Here is a 27,307-nt window from a genome sequence, read left to right on the forward strand (position 1 = left end):
ATCCCGACTTTAAGTTCAATTTGGTGAAGATGGTGGCCCCTCCAATCTCATTCAACAATTCCTCAATAATAGGAATAGGGAATTTGTTGGGTATAATCACCTTGTTTAAGGCTCTATAATCCATACAAAACCTCCATCCACCATCATTTTTCTTCACTAAAATGACAGGACTAGAGTAAGGACTGATGCTATATAGGATAGCCCCCGACTCCAACATCTCCCTGACCAAGCCTTCTATCTCCGTTTTCTGATAGTGTGGATACTTGTAGGGTCTAATTTTGGGAATGGCTGCCCCCTCTATCATATGTATGGCGTGATCATGCCTTCGGACGGGTGGAGGGCCCTTAGGATCCGTGAATAACTCATCAAAGTCTTCGAGCAATTGCAACATTCAGACCGAATTGCTGTCAATCACCTCTCCTTCTTGACTCGATGATTCACGCTGCATGATTAACCCTTCACCCTCAGCTTGGAGTACCTGCAATAATGCACCATATGAAAATTCAGTTTTAGCCAACGCATGGTTACGAATGATACAGATCAATTTCTGCCCTTGCTTGACCGTGAGTTCCAACTTGCCAAAATCAGCTTGAACCTCACCCAATCCAGATAACCAATCTAAACCCAACACCAGATCGATTCCCTTGAGAGTGAAGAGGTAAAAATCCTGGACCACCTCCAAATTCTGTATCTGGAAGGACAATTGGACACATTTCCCTCTACATTTCACCTTATGGCCTTCTCGTACCTCCACCATGTTAGAAGGAGTATCCTGGACTACCAGATTCAACTATCTCACCACCTCATTGGCTATGAAGTTATGAGAAGCCCCACAATCAATGAGCACGACAATAGCTCTTCCCCTCAATACCCCTTCTACCTTCCAGGACCGTGTAGTAGTGAAGCCGGACATGGAACACAAGGATAATCGCAAATCTTAGACCAATTCCACGGTTTCTCCCCATACACCTTCTTCCTCTTCCTCCATAATAAGCATTCAGAATAGCCTATTTTTGCATCGGTGGTCTCTAGTGTAAGGCTCATCACATCTAAAACTTAGTCCTTTGTCACGCCGGTCTCTAACCTCAGCACTAGTTAAATGTTTGAATTCTCCTCCTCTTGGCCGAACACCTTCACTAACTGATTTCGGTTTGGAATTTCCAACCATGTTACTTCCCCCAAAATTGTCATGTTTTCCCTTCCCGACTGTTTTGATTCCACGGTTACAGTTCTAGAGTAAGGATTGCTTCTCTGACTACCTCCACTTCGGCTTGCATAACCATACGAGCCCTTCTTACTCAATATCACATTCTTTTGCCCAATCAATAACACGTTTTGTATAATTTCTGACAAGGAATGTAATTCATACAATTTTACCTCGGCCCAAAGCTCCTCTTTCAATCCGTTTAGAAAATGCCTCTTGCAAACTCTTGATCAATGGTTCTCAAAGCTCCAACATACTTCTCAAACTCCTCTATAAACTCTTCCACGGAACTGGTTTGCTTGAGTGCGAGTAACTGCTCAAACAGATTTTGAATCATAGATGGCTGGAATCTTCGGACCACTGCGATTTTGAAACCTTCCCAATTCGGCCTAGGGTTACACTTTTCCCACCAATAGTACCAAGTCAAAGCCTTCCCTTCAAGTGCCATAACTGTGGCTTGCATTTTCTCCCCTTTCGAAAGCTCATTCAATTGGAAATATCTTTCCAATCGATGAGTCCAACCAAACGCATCGTCGCCGGAGAATATCATAATTTCCAATTTTCTCCACTTTTCCTGCCGAAATTGGTTATCATCTCCTTGGTACTCATCTCCACCGTGAACACCTCCTCCACGTCGGAATTAATCGCCACGGAATTCCTCTCCTCCGCTGTTTGTTCTACCGCCGTGAGCCGCACTACCGACGTCGTCGATGAAACGACAGCGTTCCAGCTTCGCCATCATCTCAGCCATTTGTTCTTCGTGTTTGTTGACCACGACTTTTTCAAATTCCAACCTCATTCGCATCTCTTCGCGTTCTTGTTCCCACTCTTCTCCGGATCGTGACATGCTTCGCGAATTCACAACGGTTTTTCAGGGCACCAGAATCGGTGCTTTGATACTAGTGATAACACCAGTAAAATGATGCACAAAGAATGAGAAAGAACCGTAAAAAATCAATTTGGAATCAATTCAATTCCGAATACTAATACCTCTTTTATTGAATGCAAGAATTAGAGAAGAATACAATATGAACCCTAATTGATTCCATGAATCAATTCCACGTTACAAGATTGATTCCCTGAATCAATTCCTCTTTCTATACAATACTTCAAAACTAACTACAATAACTCCCCTAGCTCCTATTTATAGCCTTCAGTTCCCCCTACCCACGACAGTTACTAAAACTGATCTAGGGGTTTATTCTCATACTGCCACGTGGACTAGTGGCTGCCACGTGGCCGCCTCTGGTACACGCTTGTGATGGGTGGTCTCCCCGCACCCTATCATATGCTCTTGCAAATTTGCAATGCGCTTAGCCTCTAACACTATACGTGGTGCAAACATCTTCACGCCATTCCTCAGATCTGAATTGAGGCCTCCCAAATAACATTGCAGCTTTGGTGCCTCATTCAATTCGGTCATTCCCACCAAATTGTCAAAAACTTCCTAGTAATCATTGAAACTTCCCATTTGAGTAAGCCTCTTCAGTTGTTCCATAGCAAAATCAAACTCAATTCCAAACTGCATCCTTAAGGCTTCTGCAAATTTTGTCCAAGAAAGCCTTCCCATGATACTGTGTTCCCAGCTCTTGAACCAACAGAAAGAGTTATCATCGAGTGCAATGCTTGTAACAAATACCTTGTCTCCTTCGAGTGTAACATCTAATGCGAAGAATCACTCACACTTGGCAATCAAGAATCCACATCTTCACAAGTGAATTTTGGAAAATCCAAACGTGTTAGTTGTGTAGAAATGCAATTTTTACCATCCTGTCCACCTCTATTTCAACGCGCCGTTGATAATTCTTTAACCTGCAAACCAATTCCCTGCATTGCTTCTTCAAAAACATTGAATTGGAAATCAAATCGATCTTCCAGTTCTTGCAGGTGTCTCACATTGCATGGTTCAATCGATGCCATGATTCTTTCTTTCGCTTCACAAAATCACAGTTTGTAAACGAGTTGACTCCGCCATAGGTTACCATGAATCGCAAGCTCTGATACCAATGTTATGAAGAAAAGAGATAGAAGGAAGAAGCAGAGAAAGGAGGATGGAAAACAAAGAGAATGAAAGAGAGAGAGAATTCGGAAAGAATGAAATTCTATTATTCATCAAAAGTTCTCTTACAACTGCCAATTCTAGTATTTAACCAAAACCGACTTTACAACTAACTTTCCCACCAACTACCTAACCCATCATTCATTTATTAATGCAATTATTCATATCATTTGTTGTTAGATTGATCTGGATTACTAATACATTGTACTTGCTAAGAATTTTTCTGTATAGTAAAAGATGTCTAAACTCTAAAGCATTAAAGTTAAGTACTCTTTGGAGTGCAATTGGTCCTTATATATTTGGCTGAGTGTCCAACATAATCATACTAAAATTAGTGATTATGCACTAATATAAAGGTCTTTTAGTGTTTTTTCCTCTTTTTATTTTGTAAATCTACATTTTTATTTATTTATCATGATTATCTGGTTTTGTGTTAACCAGTAAGAGTAAATTTTGTCTGTCTTATTATCTGCAATCATGAGTATTTTCTTTTTTTCTTAAAACTTTCTCATTGTATTTCAGAATATGCACCAGGACTATCCAACTGAAACCTTGTTAAGGTTTCTTAAAGCAAGGGAGTGGAATGTTGGCAAAGCCCATAAAATGGTTAGTTAGATATGTTGTGTTTAGTAAAAGCATTTAATTGGAACTTTTCTCAAGTTGATTGTGCTTTGAATTACTAGAGTCTTGATCTTTGAATGCATATGTTTTTCTGACGATTTAAACTGTTACAGTTACTCGATTGTTTACAATGAAGAGTGGAAAATGAGTTTGACAATGTTTTAGTAGTGAGTTCCTTCCTACTGTTTTTCTGGTTATATATTATTCCTTCCACTTTGCCGATTTCTGTCATTCCGCATTCTAATGTTTCTTAAGAGTCTTGCATCAAAGATTTATTGAACTTAAAATGTCTAGCAAACACCTCATTTTAAATGTATGTTGGGTTTGGCCCTAAGATAAACAATGGAAGGTTACAATATGTAGATGATCAATATAGATGAAGTACTCATTTTGAAAATATTTATATTCATAAAGATAAATGGATGAAGATATCTAGTAATTCTGAGACATTTCTATTTTGTGTGTAAGTGTAACCCCAAACATCACAATCTTCTTCGAATCTATGCATCATACTGCATTAACTAGACATCTATTATATTTATTGATCATCATGGCCAACATTGCACTACGTTGTTAATTTATCTTTTTTCTATAACAGAAGCCAATCTCAGCAGATTTGTACAGAGCTGTGCGAGATTCTCAACTCATAGGAATGTCTGGTTACTCAAAGCGGGTATACTTATGTGTTCATCCTCTACTTTATTGTCATCTATGTTGTGTTGTTGCAATTGATGTTTCCCAGTTCTTATTCCTTCCATTTTACCACCTTCTGCAGCTTGACTTCTATATCTACAATAGTTGATTTGAACTACCCGTAAATGACAGATACATACTATATCGTTAATGCGCCATATGTATTCTCAGCATGTTGGAAGGTTTGTGCATGCCTTAGTGATTGAAGAGTGGAATGCTCCACTTCTTGTCCTTAATTTTCATAAGCATCATTAAAAATCCAAAAACCAACAGCTGAAATATTGTTACTAAATTTCAGGTTGTAAAACCTCTTTTGCAAGAAAGAACAAGGAAGAAAGTTCAGGTGCTGCATGGTTGTGGGAAGGAGGAATTACTGAAGGTAAACATAAATATTATCTTCAAGTATCTACTTAAGCTCTCACTGTATCATATATGCCCTATGTATGATTTTTCCTCTCGGTTCTCTCGAGTCTCGACTAAATTAAAGTAAAATTAAATATTAATGAAAATAAGCAGCATTTGTATTATGCTTGAGTTACAGAGTCAATCCATTGCACATCATTTTATTGTAGTTACACTGGTACTGATAACAGCAGCATCATGCTTTTATGGATTTTGTTCTGTTTCTTGTGGTTTAGTGCTGCTAAATTACTAGTCTAACGAAGATACTAATGTTGAATTTTAACAACCTGTCATTTTAAATCGTAATAGACACAATTTTGTGAATTTTGTTTAGAACTTGTTAGACAAATGTGAAGTAAAATTTGATCAAATTTGATCAAACATTTTCTCCTTTGATCATGTCTTTATGGATACAAGATAACCAATCAGACAAGGGTCCTTCTATGTAGAATTACCAGAGCCTGATCCAGATGATGCCAAAATTGTCAAGGCTATAGAAACTGAGTTCCACAAATTGGAAAATCAGAACAGCTTCTCAAACAAAGTAAATGGTGTTGCAATTAATGGCCATTGAAAGCTAATTACACTGTTTTTGGCCTCCTTCAGACTTTTGTTCTGAACCACTTTTATTTTATTACAATGTGCATGTTTGGTAAGAATTATAATTGAAAAATAAGCTTAAAAGGTAAATTATATGTGTTTGGGAAATAAATCAGATTATAAACTCAGTTTTTTTTATTTAAAATAAGCCAAAAATAGAAGTTCTAAAATTATTGGTTGATTTATTTTGGGTTAGTTTATTTTTTTTCCAAATTTTCCACTTCTCATTTTGCCCCATCATAACTTTATTTTTTTCTTTCTTTTTACTCTTCCATCAAATTTCATAACTCTCCCTATCATCACTAAACTCTATAACTTTTCAATTAGGGATGAGATTATTAAATTTGTATAAAACTTGACATTTGTGTACTATTTATTTTATGAATTGTGTAAATCAAATTTAGTAACTTCTATTTATTTGTGTGTTATTTTGTTTTTAATATTGATATTGATTTTTATATTTTATTTTATTTTAATATATATTTTTTTAGTGTTTGTTATGCAATATTAAAAATTAAAAAATTTATAATAAAAATATATATGATGGTAAATATTAAAAATTGTATATTTAAAAAATAGTGTAAAAAACAAAAACCAAAATAATCATAATATAAACAAATAACTTCATACCCTTTTCTGTAATTTATTATGTAAAAAAACAATTTTTTTTACCTTTACCCAAACAAAATAGATTAGTTTATATTTAGTTTTCAGCTAAGGTACCCAAACATAAATAAATTATAATCTTAACATATTATAATCTTAGAACTTATAAACGGAAACTAAAAACTTAATCTATACCAAATTTGAGAATCCACCCTTCTAATGGTTACTGTACTCAATTACTAGATATGAAATGTTTGCATCAACTAGATGCAAATTTCTTGACATAGAAATTTTAATCTAATTTTTGTAACCACCTTAGGATGTTGAGCATAGTATTACTATTGATGTTTGTTGGTGATGCTTTTGAACATGGTTATTTTGATGAAATAATATCAGAAACCTTGGTGGTTTTAGCACCTAAAGAAGACCAATCTATACCTTTTTGAAGAATTTCAGTCATATATAGAATACTAATATTAATGATTTTATTGAGTCTCTACAAAGCAGTTTTAATTCTTGGTACATATGCCACATACAATGTATAGTTCTTCTATATAGACAAAACCAGAAATAAAAAAAGTACCATAGCCTTTAAAGCTGATTGAGAAAAAAATGATAAGTCCTTTCAAGTAATGTGTTACAAATCAATTCCTCCAAAATAAACTGTGTATTTGATTTGAATATTGAGGTTAACATTTTATGTACAAATCAATTCCACCTACATAAACTATCACTATCTCTAAGTGCCTCAAGCAATTGAAGCAATGAAGCACAAATAATGTACAGAATAATTGATTAGGAAGTATTTATTCAAGAGAAAAAGATGTATTGACAGACAAGAATGAGTTTTATATATTGTTATTGCATCGTCTACCATTCATGTTTAATCATCTTTGATTATTTAAAAAAAAAGTAATCTAAATGAATAATAGATGATCTGGTGACTGTGTATAAATCTTTACACTAACAATGTATAGATATAATTTGCCCCTTTAGAGGATTCCCATATAAATTATCGAGAAGACTAAGTTTTTTAAACTGACTTCCCATCCAAACCATCAATTCTAGAGACATCTAATGATTTAGATTTACTCACTAATTCAATCCCTCCCCTAAATTGTCATCCCTAATTATATTTTAGATAGCGATTTTTTAGCAGAAGACAAGAAAAAAAACGCTATATCGTGTGCAATGGAAATCATGAAGAAGAAAAAAAAGAACCACTAGGGAAAAAAACAATTTTTTTCTTCCAATTTTAACTACTCGTGCAAAATCTAATACCCAAAAACCAACTATGAAGTATAAATAAATTTCTTAATCTGATATAGAAAGATGATATCTCAAATCATAAATCATCATTTGAATAAATACATTTCAAAAAATACTGCTTACACTGTTCACCACTAAATTTAATCCTCATTTTTTATTGAATGAGCTATAACGACAACAAAATCTTGGTTCTAGGAAAAGAAACAAGAGTGAATGAATTAAATTTTTTTTGGAAAACTAGAATTACAAAATAAGCAATATATTTAGTTAAAACCCATTTTAGAAACAAAAATTATATTTAGGTCCAAAACCATTCTAACTATGCAAAACATAAGTATAATCTACTAGGCAAAACACTATGCAAACCATTTTGGAGAATGAATTAACCAAAATCAGATAGATATCAAACTGATTTTGACAGCATTGGATCAAACCACCAGACATGAAAGCTCAGTATGAGGAGCAAAATACCAATGATTATAATCTACTACTTAGTTAAATTTACATCATGCATAGCTAAATTTGTCCTCAAAATATTAACACTTCACAATCCTTTCCATAAAATAGAGTACAAAGATAAAATCTGATCAAATACCTCATGTCTCAACTACACACAAAATCATTCAAGAACTGCACAAAAGTACTACAAATTTCAAAGAGGCTTCTCACCAGGCAGATAAGAGCCACCCTCGACTTGGTTCTTTTTCCTGTGGAAGATTCCACTGATACTAGGCATGAAAACTTTCTTTGAAACTGAAACCTTGTCTTTTTGTAACTTCACCTTCGCTGCGGTTTGAGGAGGATTCTGATTTTGAATGCTGTAATGCTGAGGAGATGATTCAGTTGACACCTGTGTTTCAGCCAATATTCGTGCTGCAGTTTCTGCTGCCTTCTTCTGCTCCCTTTCACGCCACTTTCGAAGCTCACCTTCGACTGCCCTCTTTGCCGCTTCAGCCATCTCAGCCTCTTTCAACGCTTCTCGTGTTGCAGTCTTCAAATCCTCGATCTCCTTCTGAGTCATCTCTAACCTTTTTAGAGCCTCATTTTCACTGGCCTTCACAGCCTCAACCTGTGCCTTGGCCGCAGCTACTCTCATGTCCGCTAGTTTATTGGACTCCTCAACTTTCCGACTCAGTGACTCAAACTCCTCCTTTGAGATTGTAATTTCAGCGCCAGTTTCAGATGTTGACACACGGGCAGCACTTGTCCTATTAGTTAACTCCGTAATTTGGTTAACAGCACTTTCCTCTGCGGCTTTCGCTGCTTCTGCTTCTTCCAATGATGCGCTGAGCCTTGTCTCCGCATCTTGTAATGCAAGCTTGGTAATTTCAAATTCCCTCTTCAACTCTGTTACCTTGTCACTCATCTCTTCTGCTTCCCACCGTGCATTTTCAGCTTCAGATGATATCTGGTTCAGCGTTAAGATCATTTCTTCAGCTACGCTACTGACTTTAGATTCTTCAGCCAAAATGGCTTCAAGCTCAGACTTACTTTTTCGGAGCTTGACATGCAGGTTCCCAACAAGGGACTCAGTTTCAGATTCTTTCTCCTTCAATTCAGAATGTTCTCTCTTTACATTCTCTAGTTCTATCTTAAGAGTTTCCACCAAGCTTCTAAGAGAGCTTTCCTCATCTGCTACTTTCTGCAGTGACTCCTTAGCACCATCGAGCTCCAAAGTGACCATTTTCACAGAATGCAAGTCCATTGACCTTTTATATTCCATTTCCTTTTGCAGAGCCCTATTTGCACTCAATGTCTCAGCCAGCTGCATTTCAAGATTTTTTGTTAGCTCAGGATTGAATTCCTTCTTTAAATCAAACAATTTCTTTTCAGATTGCTCGAGGGTAGCTTTATATGACTGCCTTATAACATCTTTCTCAGCTAATATAATTAATTTCTGTTGGTGCGCTTCAATAGCTGCAAGCTTGGTTTGCTCAACTGAATCCCGCACAGCTGAAATTTCATTAGACAGCTCAGACGCTCTTTCTGAATTTTCCTTCAATGCAACTTCAGCTTCTGCTGTTCGCTTCAAAGCAGACGCTCTTGCCTCCAAGGATGAAGCAGACTCTTGACGAATGTTCCTCAGCTCTTGCTTTGCAGCATCAAGTTCTGTAATGACAGATGTATATCTTTGAACTGCAGTTTCTAACTCTTCTTTTGAAGCACCAAGTGCTTCATCGGGATTCCCATACTTTTCTTCTTTAAGCTGGCTTGCCCGACTCTTTGCAACTTCTGTGGCCTTGATCGCTATCTCCCTGGATTCACTGATAAGTTTTAGCTTTTGTGTCAGATCCTCAACTGTCCTTCTAGCCCTTTCAACCTCCACAAGGGCTTGAGCCTTAGTAATGTCAGCATTCCTTACTTGTTCCTTTAACTTGTTCAGCTCCTTCACAGCTACATGAAGTTGTGTCTCCTTGGCCAAAACTCTCTAGTGAAAGAGCAAAGATTTGTAAATTGCAAAATAAGAACAAAGAAATAAAGGGTCGGCTAAAACCAGATAGCCTAGTTAAACGGTACATTAGATATTCCTTTTTAAATGATGGAAGCTACAGTAACTTTTTACTCAATTCTTTATAAAACTAAACAACCCTCACTTTATTACCATAGTGTACAATTTATAGAGTAACATACTGAAAAATTAATGAGTTTAAAATTATAGTAAGATGGCAATACAATTAACAGTGCCAAAAGACACTAATATCATTTTCAATGTAGTTTTAATATCATTTTGAACCAAGAACATTGTTGATACACTTCATAACTTTTTTCTAATTTGATGACTATAAATCTGCAAAGGGATTTTGGTCAGGGTACACACCATTTAAGGAAGCAGATTTATCATCTATACCATTTACACCCTCTAGACAGTTAAATTCAATCATTGCTGTTTAAATAGAAACTAAGAGATTTATATAGGAAGACTCGTAATAATCAGAAGATGTATAACACAAAGCAAAGTAATCAATCGCAGATAACCATGTGGAGAGGCCAACCTCAAAAAAACTATAGTAGTATAGCGGATAGTGGGGTGGCCACTATACTAAACTTAATTATTCACACATATACTAATCATTAATACTAAAAATCTACAATTTACAGATACCATTACCATTATTGTGAAGCATAACTAATAACCATAATAACAAAACAGTACAGAGAATAGGAAACAAGGGTAGGATGCTGTCAACTTTCCAAAACAGTGCAGAGAGTGAGATATAGGTTTAGCCTGCTAGGAACTTGTTGATATGGGGTGGGCGCTGCTGGAATAAAATCAAAGGAAGAAGGTGGGTCACTAACCTACGAGTTTATGCGAGGAAGAAGGTGGGTCTTCAGTGGGTGAAGGAGCCGACCTGAGAAGGGTAATACTGAGATCTACTGGGTTTAAAAGAGGGTAAACAAGACATTTAACAAGATAAAGAACGGGAAAAAAATAGAGATTTGCAGGGTTAAAGAAGGCAAACTAGAACTTTGGTGAGTTAAAGTGCGGAAAAGTTTGTAAGGAAAAAGTGAGGGTATCAGAAATATTGAAAAAACCCTAATTCTAGCAGCCACATGAAGGAAGCAACTGGATGACCTCATAACGGCCGTGATTGGCAACAACTGAAAAACGCTCTGTGATGCGTTGTGTGTTGCAGTCGTGCCTAGTAAGTGTGCTATTGACAACAGAGACAAAAATCATGTGTATTCTAAAATAGAAATATGGATCAAATTTGTAAAAATAAGCAGAGGGACATCTGCACATAAAGCAGACCTAAAGCAATGAGAAAAAAGTAGAAACACTTCTTATGATTTATTATATTGATGATTCATGATTTAACAAGTATGACATTGTTAGAAGAGTCAGGATCACTCATTGAAAAAATTGTGAAGAAACTCAAGATAATATAATAATGTAAAACCTTATTTAGTAAACCGAGTAACTATGTTATCGAAAGTATACTATTGATACTTCATAAATTTTAAAGAACGTTAGGTAAAGTTAGCTTATCATGAAAATCACACTAGATTTATGCTACAATTACTCCATTAAATTTACAGGATACACTTTCACAAAATACAATTTTCGGATACGATTTTGCAATTCCGCAAGGGATTTGTAGTTTTAAACATAAAACAAACACAACAATGATAATTACCTCCGCAGAATAAGGTTTTGACTTCTTATAGGCAGGTTTTTCACCAGAGAAAGCACCTTCACCAAATAGAGAGACAGCATCTTTAACAGACTGAAAAGGTGGACTGGTGTCAATCTCTCCAACCTCTGGTTTTGGATTAGGAGAGTCAGTAGCATTTTGCCGGATTTTTGCGACCATTGTGTTTTATGTTTCAATGTTAAAGATTTTGGAGCCAACCTGTCAAAAACAATGTGTCACAACAAGGAAATTAAAATACAAGTATTATCATCATAAACTAGTTTTTATGCAAAAAATCCCATATTTCTAAATATTCAATGCTTTAGGAAGATCACAAACTCACAACCAAGTAAGTAAATGAAACAAAACTCCAGATACCAAATACCCTTTTACATTGCTTGTGCAGACAACGAGATCATTCTACCACAGCCGAGAGCATAAAGCTGATGCTAATGTAGTTAAATACAACATTTCCATTGCAAAACAAGCAACTACTAAGCACAGTTCCACATACTAACATCATCAATGCATAATAAACCAACCAAAGTGAAAGAATAAACTATGCTGCAGCTTCAAAATGCGTATAGAACATTACAGGAAAAATTATTTTTTCCTTTCCTTAGAGAGAAGTGAATCTAAATCAATAACATTATTGAAAGATTCAGTGAGATTGATGTAATCCAATGTGTTGTTTTACATAAGACGAGCGATATTTGAAATAAAGACAACACAAATATGAAGAGAAAAAAACTATACAATAATATCAATAAGATACTTTCCAAATTCCAACAATTTGAAATGATTTAAGACAATCAGGAGCTTCCTGCTGGGTAAATACTTCTCTAACACAATGCAAAAATCGAAGGTACTTCAAATTTGACATGTAAAAATAGTTAATTTATTTTGATTCCAAAGGTTATTCACTTCAAATTACATCTCCACAACAACAAAAAATAACACCAAAAAAGAAATAAAAAATAATTATTTTATATTTATAATAAAAATTGAATATAATTATTTTGATACTCACAAATCACAATCCACACGGCAGAGTAAAGAACACGGCGAATTTGAAGTCCCTCTGCGCACAAAAGAAGTTGATCAAAATCACCTGAAAACGACAGAAAGTCAAAAACATCATCAAACTCAACAAAACGAAAACAGAAGGACGGATAACAAAAAAAAAACAAAGCTGAAACTAGCTTGTTTATACAATTCAACAAAAATAAAAAAATAATCCAAACCCAAAATCCCAAACGCAATAAAGTTTCCAGCTTTCACTGAATCCGCGTGAAAATTGATCAAAAAAGTTAAAAAAAATTAAAAACACCACCTTGTAAAGGCCTTTCTATGAAGAAGATTCTTTGAGAATATCAAGGTATTAAGAAAATCAATCTCTGGTATTGAAATTGAATCTCATAGCTTTGGAGAGAGAGAGAAAGTGATGTGTTTGAAAATCAGAATTCCGTTCAAAGACAAATTTTATATGAGCAATCATAGAGATAGTGAAAATCCCGTGCGGCCGTTACTATTTAAAATTTGTTTTCTGATGCATTGTATTTTGAGGAAGTGACTATTTTGCCCTTGAGGGTAATAGGTCTGAGCTCTATGATTGAGTGGTGCACCGTAAGAGTGTGAGAGAAGAAGTTGGAGATTATATTTTTGCCACGTCATAAGTGGCACTGTTGATGATAGAGATGGAGAGAGAGTTGCTAGACAGCAAAATGGCAAGTGCTTTCATTTTCCCTTATTTAATCAATTCCCCTTTTTTCTTCTTAATTTACCTTAATTTAAACAATAATAACCTTAAGTATCACCATTGCCAATGCCAGTTTTTCACCTTAATCTAATATATTAATAGATGCAATAAATATACAAGATTCATAATAAATGTATGGAATTGTAAGATTATTATTTTTGGAAAAATAGACATAAAATATTTAAGACTAATGAAGAAGAAATTAAAGATTGACATGTATCACATTTTGTTATTCCCGAATGTGATTATATGTCAAAATATTTTAATTTGTTGAATTTTGAGTTAACTCATCGTAAAAACAACTAATTATTATTGTGTCAAATTATTTTATAAGAGTGGGGATCTAATTACTCTAATAGTAAGTTTTTTAAACTTATTCTTCATCCTAGCCATCAATTTTATGAATATTTAATTATTTAGATCAACTCACTAATTCAAACCATTAGATTTCTCTAGAATTGATGGCTACAATGAGGAGTAAGTTTAAAAAATATATTCTTTGAGTAAGTGGATTCACCCTCATTTTATAATATTGTGGATATATAATTTAAGGCATGATCTTTTCTTCAAGATAAATACTCAACTCCTTCTTCGTATGTCTTGTTTGAGTCTATCTGATTTCGTATATATTTTTTATACTTTTTTATATTACCAAAGATATTTCCTTACCTTTTGAGTAAAGAACTGATCTCTCTAGTGGTGGGTAGCTATCACCAACAAGTGTCACTAAATCTTTGACCTTTTTGTCTTTATGGGGATTTAGTGGGTCTTACACCACTATGACCAAACTGATTGAATTTGCATAGTTTTATGCACATGATATGATGATATTTGATAATAATTTATTTCTTTGAAAGAAATCAATAATTTTTCATATAAGTTGGTTGAAAGTGAAAGACACATTGTTTGCCCGTTAATTTATGTGTTTTTGAAGTTAGCAATATAACTATGAAAATTGTGAAAAATGGGTTGCATAGTGGAAAGAGAGATACATGGATGAAGGCAAGGGCAAAACAATTAAGGGGCATGTGGGGGCAACTCCCTTGATTTTTTATTAAACTTTTTTTTACCTTTTTACCTACATGAATACATTTGTTATTCCACAACGTATGTCACTTTATATGTCACTTGATGTGGTTGAGTACTTAATCATTAAACTTTTATATTATAAAAAGTGACACATAGAGTGACATACTTTTTAGAAGAGTAGATATACTCCATTTACCTACACCCAAATGACTTCTTTATGAGAATACTCATTGATCAAGTTCTGTAATGACAGATGTATATCTTTGAACTGCAGTTTCTAACTCTTCTTTTGAAGCACCAAGTGCTTCATCGGGATTCCCATACTTTTCTTCTTTAAGCTGGCTTGCCCGACTCTTTGCAACTTCTGTGGCCTTGATCGCTATCTCCCTGGATTCACTGATAAGTTTTAGCTTTTGTGTCAGATCCTCAACTGTCCTTCTAGCCCTTTCAACCTCCACAAGGGCTTGAGCCTTAGTAATGTCAGCATTCCTTACTTGTTCCTTTAACTTGTTCAGCTCCTTCACAGCTACATGAAGTTGTGTCTCCTTGGCCAAAACTCTCTAGTGAAAGAGCAAAGATTTGTAAATTGCAAAATAAGAACAAAGAAATAAAGGGTCGGCTAAAACCAGATAGCCTAGTTAAACGGTACATTAGATATTCCTTTTTAAATGATGGAAGCTACAGTAACTTTTTACTCAATTCTTTATAAAACTAAACAACCCTCACTTTATTACCATAGTGTACAATTTATAGAGTAACATACTGAAAAATTAATGAGTTTAAAATTATAGTAAGATGGCAATACAATTAACAGTGCCAAAAGACACTAATATCATTTTCAATGTAGTTTTAATATCATTTTGAACCAAGAACATTGTTGATACACTTCATAACTTTTTTCTAATTTGATGACTATAAATCTGCAAAGGGATTTTGGTCAGGGTACACACCATTTAAGGAAGCAGATTTATCATCTATACCATTTACACCCTCTAGACAGTTAAATTCAATCATTGCTGTTTAAATAGAAACTAAGAGATTTATATAGGAAGACTCGTAATAATCAGAAGATGTATAACACAAAGCAAAGTAATCAATCGCAGATAACCATGTGGAGAGGCCAACCTCAAAAAAACTATAGTAGTATAGCGGATAGTGGGGTGGCCACTATACTAAACTTAATTATTCACACATATACTAATCATTAATACTAAAAATCTACAATTTACAGATACCATTACCATTATTGTGAAGCATAACTAATAACCATAATAACAAAACAGTACAGAGAATAGGAAACAAGGGTAGGATGCTGTCAACTTTCCAAAACAGTGCAGAGAGTGAGATATAGGTTTAGCCTGCTAGGAACTTGTTGATATGGGGTGGGCGCTGCTGGAATAAAATCAAAGGAAGAAGGTGGGTCACTAACCTACGAGTTTATGCGAGGAAGAAGGTGGGTCTTCAGTGGGTGAAGGAGCCGACCTGAGAAGGGTAATACTGAGATCTACTGGGTTTAAAAGAGGGTAAACAAGACATTTAACAAGATAAAGAACGGGAAAAAAATAGAGATTTGCAGGGTTAAAGAAGGCAAACTAGAACTTTGGTGAGTTAAAGTGCGGAAAAGTTTGTAAGGAAAAAGTGAGGGTATCAGAAATATTGAAAAAACCCTAATTCTAGCAGCCACATGAAGGAAGCAACTGGATGACCTCATAACGGCCGTGATTGGCAACAACTGAAAAACGCTCTGTGATGCGTTGTGTGTTGCAGTCGTGCCTAGTAAGTGTGCTATTGACAACAGAGACAAAAATCATGTGTATTCTAAAATAGAAATATGGATCAAATTTGTAAAAATAAGCAGAGGGACATCTGCACATAAAGCAGACCTAAAGCAATGAGAAAAAAGTAGAAACACTTCTTATGATTTATTATATTGATGATTCATGATTTAACAAGTATGACATTGTTAGAAGAGTCAGGATCACTCATTGAAAAAATTGTGAAGAAACTCAAGATAATATAATAATGTAAAACCTTATTTAGTAAACCGAGTAACTATGTTATCGAAAGTATACTATTGATACTTCATAAATTTTAAAGAACGTTAGGTAAAGTTAGCTTATCATGAAAATCACACTAGATTTATGCTACAATTACTCCATTAAATTTACAGGATACACTTTCACAAAATACAATTTTCGGATACGATTTTGCAATTCCGCAAGGGATTTGTAGTTTTAAACATAAAACAAACACAACAATGATAATTACCTCCGCAGAATAAGGTTTTGACTTCTTATAGGCAGGTTTTTCACCAGAGAAAGCACCTTCACCAAATAGAGAGACAGCATCTTTAACAGACTGAAAAGGTGGACTGGTGTCAATCTCTCCAACCTCTGGTTTTGGATTAGGAGAGTCAGTAGCATTTTGCCGGATTTTTGCGACCATTGTGTTTTATGTTTCAATGTTAAAGATTTTGGAGCCAACCTGTCAAAAACAATGTGTCACAACAAGGAAATTAAAATACAAGTATTATCATCATAAACTAGTTTTTATGCAAAAAATCCCATATTTCTAAATATTCAATGCTTTAGGAAGATCACAAACTCACAACCAAGTAAGTAAATGAAACAAAACTCCAGATACCAAATACCCTTTTACATTGCTTGTGCAGACAACGAGATCATTCTACCACAGCCGAGAGCATAAAGCTGATGCTAATGTAGTTAAATACAACATTTCCATTGCAAAACAAGCAACTACTAAGCACAGTTCCACATACTAACATCATCAATGCATAATAAACCAACCAAAGTGAAAGAATAAACTATGCTGCAGCTTCAAAATGCGTATAGAACATTACAGGAAAAATTATTTTTTCCTTTCCTTAGAGAGAAGTGAATCTAAATCAATAACATTATTGAAAGATTCAGTGAGATTGATGTAATCCAATGTGTTGTTTTACATAAGACGAGCGATATTTGAAATAAAGACAACACAAATATGAAGAGAAAAAAACTATACAATAATATCAATAAGATACTTTCCAAATTCCAACAATTTGAAATGATTTAAGACAATCAGGAGCTTCCTGCTGGGTAAATACTTCTCTAACACAATGCAAAAATCGAAGGTACTTCAAATTTGACATGTAAAAATAGTTAATTTATTTTGATTCCAAAGGTTATTCACTTCAAATTACATCTCCACAACAACAAAAAATAACACCAAAAAAGAAATAAAAAATAATTATTTTATATTTATAATAAAAATTGAATATAATTATTTTGATACTCACAAATCACAATCCACACGGCAGAGTAAAGAACACGGCGAATTTGAAGTCCCTCTGCGCACAAAAGAAGTTGATCAAAATCACCTGAAAACGACAGAAAGTCAAAAACATCATCAAACTCAACAAAACGAAAACAGAAGGACGGATAACAAAAAAAAAACAAAGCTGAAACTAGCTTGTTTATACAATTCAACAAAAATAAAAAAATAATCCAAACCCAAAATCCCAAACGCAATAAAGTTTCCAGCTTTCACTGAATCCGCGTGAAAATTGATCAAAAAAGTTAAAAAAAATTAAAAACACCACCTTGTAAAGGCCTTTCTATGAAGAAGATTCTTTGAGAATATCAAGGTATTAAGAAAATCAATCTCTGGTATTGAAATTGAATCTCATAGCTTTGGAGAGAGAGAGAAAGTGATGTGTTTGAAAATCAGAATTCCGTTCAAAGACAAATTTTATATGAGCAATCATAGAGATAGTGAAAATCCCGTGCGGCCGTTACTATTTAAAATTTGTTTTCTGATGCATTGTATTTTGAGGAAGTGACTATTTTGCCCTTGAGGGTAATAGGTCTGAGCTCTATGATTGAGTGGTGCACCGTAAGAGTGTGAGAGAAGAAGTTGGAGATTATATTTTTGCCACGTCATAAGTGGCACTGTTGATGATAGAGATGGAGAGAGAGTTGCTAGACAGCAAAATGGCAAGTGCTTTCATTTTCCCTTATTTAATCAATTCCCCTTTTTTCTTCTTAATTTACCTTAATTTAAACAATAATAACCTTAAGTATCACCATTGCCAATGCCAGTTTTTCACCTTAATCTAATATATTAATAGATGCAATAAATATACAAGATTCATAATAAATGTATGGAATTGTAAGATTATTATTTTTGGAAAAATAGACATAAAATATTTAAGACTAATGAAGAAGAAATTAAAGATTGACATGTATCACATTTTGTTATTCCCGAATGTGATTATATGTCAAAATATTTTAATTTGTTGAATTTTGAGTTAACTCATCGTAAAAACAACTAATTATTATTGTGTCAAATTATTTTATAAGAGTGGGGATCTAATTACTCTAATAGTAAGTTTTTTAAACTTATTCTTCATCCTAGCCATCAATTTTATGAATATTTAATTATTTAGATCAACTCACTAATTCAAACCATTAGATTTCTCTAGAATTGATGGCTACAATGAGGAGTAAGTTTAAAAAATATATTCTTTGAGTAAGTGGATTCACCCTCATTTTATAATATTGTGGATATATAATTTAAGGCATGATCTTTTCTTCAAGATAAATACTCAACTCCTTCTTCGTATGTCTTGTTTGAGTCTATCTGATTTCGTATATATTTTTTATACTTTTTTATATTACCAAAGATATTTCCTTACCTTTTGAGTAAAGAACTGATCTCTCTAGTGGTGGGTAGCTATCACCAACAAGTGTCACTAAATCTTTGACCTTTTTGTCTTTATGGGGATTTAGTGGGTCTTACACCACTATGACCAAACTGATTGAATTTGCATAGTTTTATGCACATGATATGATGATATTTGATAATAATTTATTTCTTTGAAAGAAATCAATAATTTTTCATATAAGTTGGTTGAAAGTGAAAGACACATTGTTTGCCCGTTAATTTATGTGTTTTTGAAGTTAGCAATATAACTATGAAAATTGTGAAAAATGGGTTGCATAGTGGAAAGAGAGATACATGGATGAAGGCAAGGGCAAAACAATTAAGGGGCATGTGGGGGCAACTCCCTTGATTTTTTATTAAACTTTTTTTTACCTTTTTACCTACATGAATACATTTGTTATTCCACAACGTATGTCACTTTATATGTCACTTGATGTGGTTGAGTACTTAATCATTAAACTTTTATATTATAAAAAGTGACACATAGAGTGACATACTTTTTAGAAGAGTAGATATACTCCATTTACCTACACCCAAATGACTTCTTTATGAGAATACTCATTGAAGCTCACATATTTCTTTAATTTGTAGTTTGATAAATAAATATAATATAACTTGTGTGATCCTTCTAGAAATTATACATAATTTATCAAGTTCTCTTACACGTACATGTTGATGTGGCTTATAATAATATGATTTCATTTGAATTCGTAATAAATTTGCACTTGATAAAAGTAATTATGTATGTATTGATAATATTAAGGATAAACTAAGTCATTTAATATTTATAATATATGTATTTTTTGTCCAAAAATTGGATACTGTGAATTTCAAAAAGCAACAAAAGATCAGTTTGAGATGTCAATTTCAAAATTTTGTTCTTAGTGTCGTTAGATTCAAGTTTGAAAAGTTCTTAACCATATGTTGTTAGTTATATCGTGTTTTATGAAGTTATTCGTCTTAAATTAGCTATGGTAGTTCAGGTACTATATAAATATCATTTTCAACAATCAAGACAATCAAACAAAATTATGTAGTAAGATAGAAGATGAATTTATTGCAGACTACATAGTGATTTATATTGAAAATGAAATAACTAAAAAATTTATGATGTATGATTCTTTACATTCTTCATTACTCAATTAATTTTTGTTATAAAATTATAATTAAATATTGTTGTCTAATGTAAAATTTAGATCAAGATCCGCCAGTAAATGAATAATTGTCTAAAGACTTATATTAAACGAGAAGTGTTAAATAACATTGACAACAAATTGATCATTAAACAATTTCAAAATGTGAAATCGCATAGAGAATAATTATGAAATATGTAATTTATTTGATTAAGTATATTTATTTTTTAAATTTTGATATTAATATTTTCATATTTTTATAATTAATGATATTTATTATTTTATTTTTTAATCTATGTTGCACAATCTGTCTCTAGGTCCTAGATCCGTCATTGTACCAAACTTTTAAAGTTTGAGTGGTGCCACATAGTGTGATATATGATGTAGACTTATTAAGGGAAACATCGCATTGTATGTCACTCCCTAAGCCAAATGTCATCAAAGTGTGGTATAGAATAGTTGAATAAAATTCAAACTTTCATTAGTTGTGTCCCTTATCTCATCTTCTTCCGAGACCATAACTATAAGATGTGGAATCGATGACTCAAACAAAATATGATTGATAATATAAAATAAGAAAACATTGTTATATTCATTATGAAAAGAGTTTGGATAGTTAGTTTAATGGAAGGTTAAGTCAGTTGAGCTATGGTAGTTAGATCCAGGGGATTTATAGTTAAATATGTCAAATAGAAAATAAGGAAACAATATTTGGATATGTAAAGTTGTAAACTGAATTTCTTCTCGATTTGAGAAAAGGAAAATTGTTTTGTATATGGAAGCCCCTTTAAAGAGAATTATTTTTCTATCAATGATGACCATTCAATAAAATTATTTGATTTCCTTTTTTCTATCAATTTATTATATACCTTTTTAGGGTTTCCAACCATTGAAGAAGAAAGACATCACTAAAATAATAGATGATAAAATGAGAAGAGTGTTAATTTGAATTAATAGAAAACGTTATCAACTATTTAACCTTAAAAAGGAAGATCTAACCATCACAACTGCCTCTTTAGTCATTTTTCAACTTCATTTTTGTCATTGTCAAAACTTTTAGATGTGGAAGCTATGATTTGAAACATATAAAATAAATAATGCATGACTATGAAGAGGGAGATGTATACCACTAAATTAATATACAAGTTCATAGATCAACTAGTTGAGCCTGATGCCATTTATGAGGGAGAAAGAGAGAGAGAGAGGGTGTGGGAAAAAGGGAGAAAGGGAGATATGGTGGTCCTTGGAGTTATATGGGGAGGAGGTATGATAGAAGAGAGTATGGTGGGGCTAGAAGTGGTAGAGAGCTGAAGTTTGGAGGTCCTTCAAGAGCCCATAGCTTTGTGGATAAAGGTAGAAGTATAGGCAAGGCAAAACAATACTTAGGATGAAGCAGGGGTTCTAATCAGCCTAGTGCTATCCAAAATAAATTCAATCCTTCAGACTTATTTAAAACCCTGCAATCTACTAGTACTTCCTTCTTCTTTACTAACTTCCCTGAGAGCCATGGTACGACTTAAATGTGGTTGGTGTTTTTTGAAATTTGGGAAGGTTGGAGAGGTGTTTATCCATCATAAAAAGGATAAAAGAGGAAATATATTTGGTTTCATCAGATTCAATCAAAAGGATGAAGAAGGAATGTTTCCGAATGCTTTAGAGAATGTGTGGATTAGGAATTATAGAATGAAGATAAACATGCCAAAATATGTGTGAAAAGAGATTGAGGAAGCGAGGAGAATTCCAAGTCATGTCTCTAGATTTAACATACTAGAGATGTTAATCAAGAACATTGGAATGGCAAGGAATAAACCTACCTGGAAGGATATCATGCTCTATGGAAACAAAACTTAGCTGGCATATCCAAATCAAGTGACGAAGTCTCTTGAATTTGTGGGCGCATTTGATAAGGAGATGCCTAGGAAAAATCTTTTGGTGGGAGAAGTGAATAGATGGGAGGATGTTCTCACAATCAAGGATTCCTTTTTGAATGAAGGGGTTCTATCAGTGAAACAAATCCCGATGGGAGGAAAACAAGTTCTACATAAAGGTGATCTAGAGGTGGATTGTAGTTAGGTTATTAACATGGATCTGGAATGGTGTCATTCCCTTTTTTGTTCAATTAAAAGTTCGCACCCTCAAGTAAAGGAAGTTGAGAAGACCGTTTGGGTGAAGTGTTGTGGTGTCCCTATCCTTACATGGTCTATGGACTTGTTTTTGTTTCTAGAAAGATCAGTAAGAGATTATAAAGGTGGATGAGGTTACCTTGAATATGGAAATGATGGATTTTGGTCAAGTGTTGCTTATTACCTCGACCATCAAAACAATTAACAAGGTACAAAAAGTGGTGTTAGGAGACATGGAGTTCGACATTGCTATGGTGGAAGAAGACACTGGTTTTTCCTTATATTCAAATTGTGCTGGCAGAAGGGGTTCTTGGAAGGAAGAAGGTTTCGAATTTATTGAATAGGAAGATGAAGAGTGGTGGCTGGAGGAAGAAGAGGACATTGAAGATGAGTCTTTTTCGGTTGGGGAAGAAGATGACGTCAGCTTGGATAAAGTGACACATCTGGGATAGAGTAACTAAGTTGGAGTTCGTGCCACTGATCCACAAAGCAGTCCTATAGAAGATGGGTCCGCAATAGCAGCAGTTTTTGTTGGATACCAATAAGGTAAAACACATCTAGAGGGGGTGAATAGGTGTAGCGGATCGCTACTTTCGCTTTTCCAATTTACGTGCACAAAAGAACACTACTGCAATTAATCGATTACTAACAGGGCTAATTGATTATGGTCAGTTGTCTTAATTGATTATAGTTAGCGTTAATCGATTATGGTGATTCTTGATATTTTGATAACATATTTTTCTTGCAATGAAAACAATGTTGATTACTGATCTTTACTATCCTAAATTGATTCTTGATTATATGAATATTATTGACAATTAGTGCAGATCACAGAATGCAATTGAAAAAGAAAAACAAGTAAAGACATAATCATAAAAGAGATAGGAAAAGAGAAGATGCTCCAGGGTTTTCATTTTGGTTCATTTGTGGGTCCACTTGCAAACTACATTCAGGTCTCCCCTTCTGATCTCTGGAGATTTTTCTTCACTATCAAAAATAAATGTTTGATTACAAGCACTCTTCCAATACACCTAGCAAGAACTTCCTTCATGAACCCGTTGAGCCTACACACTCGGTTTGACTACTCTATACACATATTAGGATACTACACTGTTCGTGAATCTGGCCCTAGCTGAAGTATCGCTGATCGAAGACCTCATGCTCTCTGAAGACAACTAATTCTCTAAAATGATGATACTAACACACCACAAGAACTATCCTTGTGTAACTGAATAATTGCCGAGTTATTTGAACACTTAATGTGATGATAAAACTTCTAATTCCGGCTCTACAACCCTCTACAGAAATCTCACAACTAGCCTTAAACTAAATGTGAAGTTTATGCAGGGTTTTTCAAATGAATGAAATATTACAGCACTATGAAAAGAAATTCTATCTTTTCTCTCTCTTTTTTCTCTAAGAAAACTATGCTAGAAATATTTCAAAGATAAGCAAGATCCTTTGAAAATTCAGCTCTCAGAATATTGATTTTTATTTCTTTCTCAATATGTAAAAATTGAAATCTATGAATTATGCATATTTGTTAAAATAACGGTTTTTATATGAACTGACTATAACAAATATTAATCGATTATGTACTACGTTAATTGATTATCGTGCTTATGAAAATAGTTTTCCAGTTATGGCTTAATCGATTATCAAACTCCTTAATTGATTAATAAGCCAGAAATCATGGGAAGTTAGCTACTATAACTCATTTAATCGATTATATCATTCCTTAATCGATCAACGGATTTTACACGTTCCTAAGGAAAAATAAAGGGTAGGTGTGTGTGGCTAAAAGTTTCCAAGTTTACTTGTTTTTATATTCAAAGTCTAATCCATGAGTTTATTTGAATGGTCCAACCCTCAATATTGGGTTTGTAACTAAGGAGCATAACCATAAATTTGTTTTAACTAATTTGATATCATAATTAATATCATATATATATATATATATATATATACTTAGATGGAATGCCTCAACCTATATGATTTTCATTTTAGACTTTTGTAAGACTTCTATCTTGGGTTTACCTAACCTAAACTCAACACTAGGCAAACATCTTATGACTCTAGACTAATAAAACAATCCTAAGTTCTATGACATTGACCTTGAGTTTTTCGCATGTTGTTTGTTGGTGATGTCCAAATCATCAAAATTCCATTTAACTCATTGTCTTCATCAAAACTAAGTAGGTTAATCATTGATGGCATCCTTTGACTATTTTTCATTTCATTTTTAGTTTTGTGTTTCACTATTTTGGCAAATGAGATTTCAACTGATGGAAAGGATAGTCAGAAGGATGGTTTTTTGGATAAACAGGATTTGAATTCTTGGAGGCTACAAGGAGAAGAATGGGAGAGAGGAAGACACAGAAAAGGTAAAAGGTTGTTGTGTAGGTTTACAAGGGGAGTATGTGCCTTGTGAAGCTTTTGGGTAGGACGGGTCTCAACCCGAATGTGCTGCTAAGTCGGTTTCAGTCCTCCCATGTGAGGCACATGTGACTTTAAAATTAGATGGGGTGGAGGCTTTTGGAATGAAGGAAATTGTTTTGGGCCCAGTTATATCAACCTAAGACATTGGAGGGAATGAGTTGGATGAAATAAAAAAAGCCTACTTCATTTCCTTCTCCAATCTCTACAAACGTGGAATTGGAGGAATCTTTTATTTATGACCCGATTTCCTATTCTCAAATACATAATCCTCCTCTAGAAAAAACTAGAATGAAGCTGAAAAAAAATTATTCTGATTCTTATTCCCATTTATTCCACTCTTTAACTCCAAAATTGGCTAATCTTCATTTGATGAAAACCAAGAAGAGAAAATGTGAGAAGAAAGGTAAGAAGATTGTTGTAGTTCGTTCAAAGGAAGAATGGGGAGATGGACCAGATAGGAGTTTATAATCTTTGATTAGTAATTCAATCTCAGATTCAAATGTTCACTCGACAAACAAAATGCTTTTGAAAAAGAGGGAAGATGTCGCATGTAAGATTTGGAGTTTTGGTAAAACCTTTGGTGTTACTTATGATGGTCTTGAGGTAGAAGTGATTTCTAAAATAGTTGCTTTAGAGGAAAGAGATCAGTTAGTATTTATTAGACTAACCCCAAGGATGTTGTTAGTTCATTATGAATTATTTGTCGATTAATGTTAGTGGTTTAGGGATTAACCTAAAGAAAAAAGGTGTCAAAGGTTTAATTGATAAGTTTAATGTTGATTTTAATGGTCTTCAAGAAACAAAGATGGCTTTGGGTGACGATGATTTCAGTTTTGGGCTGTGGGGGAATAATAATTGCGATTGGAAGTTCTATCATGCAGTGGGGAACTCAGGTGGAATTCTCTGTTTGTGGGATTCTACTACATTTCAAAAAGATATTATTTTCGGAGGAATAGGTTATTGGTTTTGAAAGGCACTTGGCTTTCTTCTCAACTTGATTGTTTTTTCGTGAATATCTATTCCCCTTGCTAGTTAGCCTTGAAAAGTAAACTTTTGGAGGAATTGTTCAATGTGAAGCTATCGTTGGATGCTAGTTGTTGGTGTGTGTTTGGCTATTTTAATGCTATGAGAAGTGCCTCAGAAAAAAAAGGTATTTCTGGTATGCTTTATGGAAGAGAGGTTGAATTGTTTAATGCTTGGAGTTGAGAGATGGAATTAATTGACCTCCCTTTAATTGGGAGGAGTTTCACTTGGTATCACTCTGGTAACGGTTCTATGAGTAGACTGGATAGATTCCTTCTATCTCTAGAGTTGGTGCATGACTAGCCTAATAGTTCACAATGGGTAATTGATAGGGAATTGTGTGATCATTGCCCTATTATTATGAGACATAGGGAGGTGGTGTTAAGACCTAGACCTTTCAAATTCAACAATTGATGGATTCATCATCAAAACTTCAAAGATGTGGTTTCTAATTCTTGGGCCGAGTTTAGTATTGTTGGCATAAGGGCTTTCATAGTTAAAGAGAATTTGAAGGTTCTAAAAGAGACTCTCAAATCTTAGAACAAGGAGACTTTCTCTACCTTGATTCCAAGCTTGATGGCATGGTTAAGGATATTCATTCACTTGATAATTTGGAGGAGTATATAATTCTAGACAACAATCAAATTGTAGAAAGGAAAAGCCTTGTAGCAGATTAGTGGAAGACAACCTCTTGGAAGGATAGTTTGTTGAGACAAAAATCGAGAAATAAATGTTGAAAGAAGGATGTTAATTCTTCATACTTCCATGCTTGTATTAATAGTAGGAGAAGGAGAAATCAAATCCTTAGGGTGTGGATTGATAACTCTTGTGTGAGGATGATATTTGTATAAAGAATGGTGTTGCAAATTACTTTAAAGCTTTCTTCTCCTCTATTCCGACTATTCACCCTATTCTTCATGGAGTGGAATTTCATTGTCTATCGGTAGCTCAAATTTCTGATATGGTTGTTATGTTTTCGAAGGAGCAGATTAAAGCATCGTTTGAAGTTGTGTTTGGGATAAAAGCCTACGGCCAGATGGCTTCTATTTCAATTTCTTCAAGGCTTCTTCATAAATTGTGAAAAAGCATATTATCCTTTTTATTGAGGAGTTCTATTTGTACGGGAAGCTTCCAAGAGGTCTTAATGCTTCTTTTATTTCTTTAATCCCTAAGATAAAGTATCCTAGCAAGATACAAGATTTCAGACCAATTTCTCTTGTAGGGTCCTTGTACAAGATTTTGCGAAAGTTCTAGCAAGTCACTTAAAGGGGGTTATGAGCTCTATGATTAGTTATTCTCAGACAGTGTTTATCCATGATAGAAATATCTTGGACGCTACTGTGATTATTAATTAGACAATCCATTCCTCTAAGAAAGTCAAGGATAGTTGATTTTTGCTGAAAGTTAATTTAGATAAGGCCTATGATTTCGTTGATTAGAGTTTTCTTGATTATATGTTGTCTAGGTTTGGTTTCTTTGATAAATGGAGATG

The 27,307-nt window shown here is 33.9% G+C and overlaps 1 protein-coding gene and 1 pseudogene across 2 annotated transcripts; one reads left to right on the top strand and one right to left on the bottom strand.

Moving 5' to 3' along the window:
* LOC109333913 lies at positions 3,771-6,598 on the top strand (annotated as a pseudogene).
* On the bottom strand, positions 7,909-18,115 carry LOC109334376 (WEB family protein At5g55860-like). 2 transcript variants are annotated; one of them, XM_019570119.1, is made up of 5 exons: positions 17,974-18,115; positions 17,671-17,751; positions 16,644-16,859; positions 14,631-14,935; positions 7,909-9,577 (listed from the first exon to the last, which is right to left on the bottom strand). In XM_019570119.1, the coding sequence occupies exons 3-5, from the start codon at positions 16,818-16,820 to the stop codon at positions 8,107-8,109; spliced, it is 1,953 nt and encodes a 650-aa protein (XP_019425664.1). In that variant the 5' UTR covers positions 16,821-16,859; positions 17,671-17,751; positions 17,974-18,115; the 3' UTR covers positions 7,909-8,106. The 2 variants fall into 2 exon arrangements, with proteins under 2 accessions (XP_019425664.1, XP_019425666.1); XM_019570121.1 differs by lacking the exons at positions 14,631-14,935; positions 16,644-16,859; positions 17,671-17,751; positions 17,974-18,115 and adding exons at positions 11,591-11,806; positions 12,618-12,698; positions 12,921-13,063 and having other exon boundaries at positions 7,909-9,882.

Source organism: Lupinus angustifolius, chromosome LG19 (assembly GCF_001865875.1).
Source record: "Lupinus angustifolius cultivar Tanjil chromosome LG19, LupAngTanjil_v1.0, whole genome shotgun sequence".
Classification (NCBI taxonomy): Eukaryota; Viridiplantae; Streptophyta; class Magnoliopsida; order Fabales; family Fabaceae; genus Lupinus; species Lupinus angustifolius.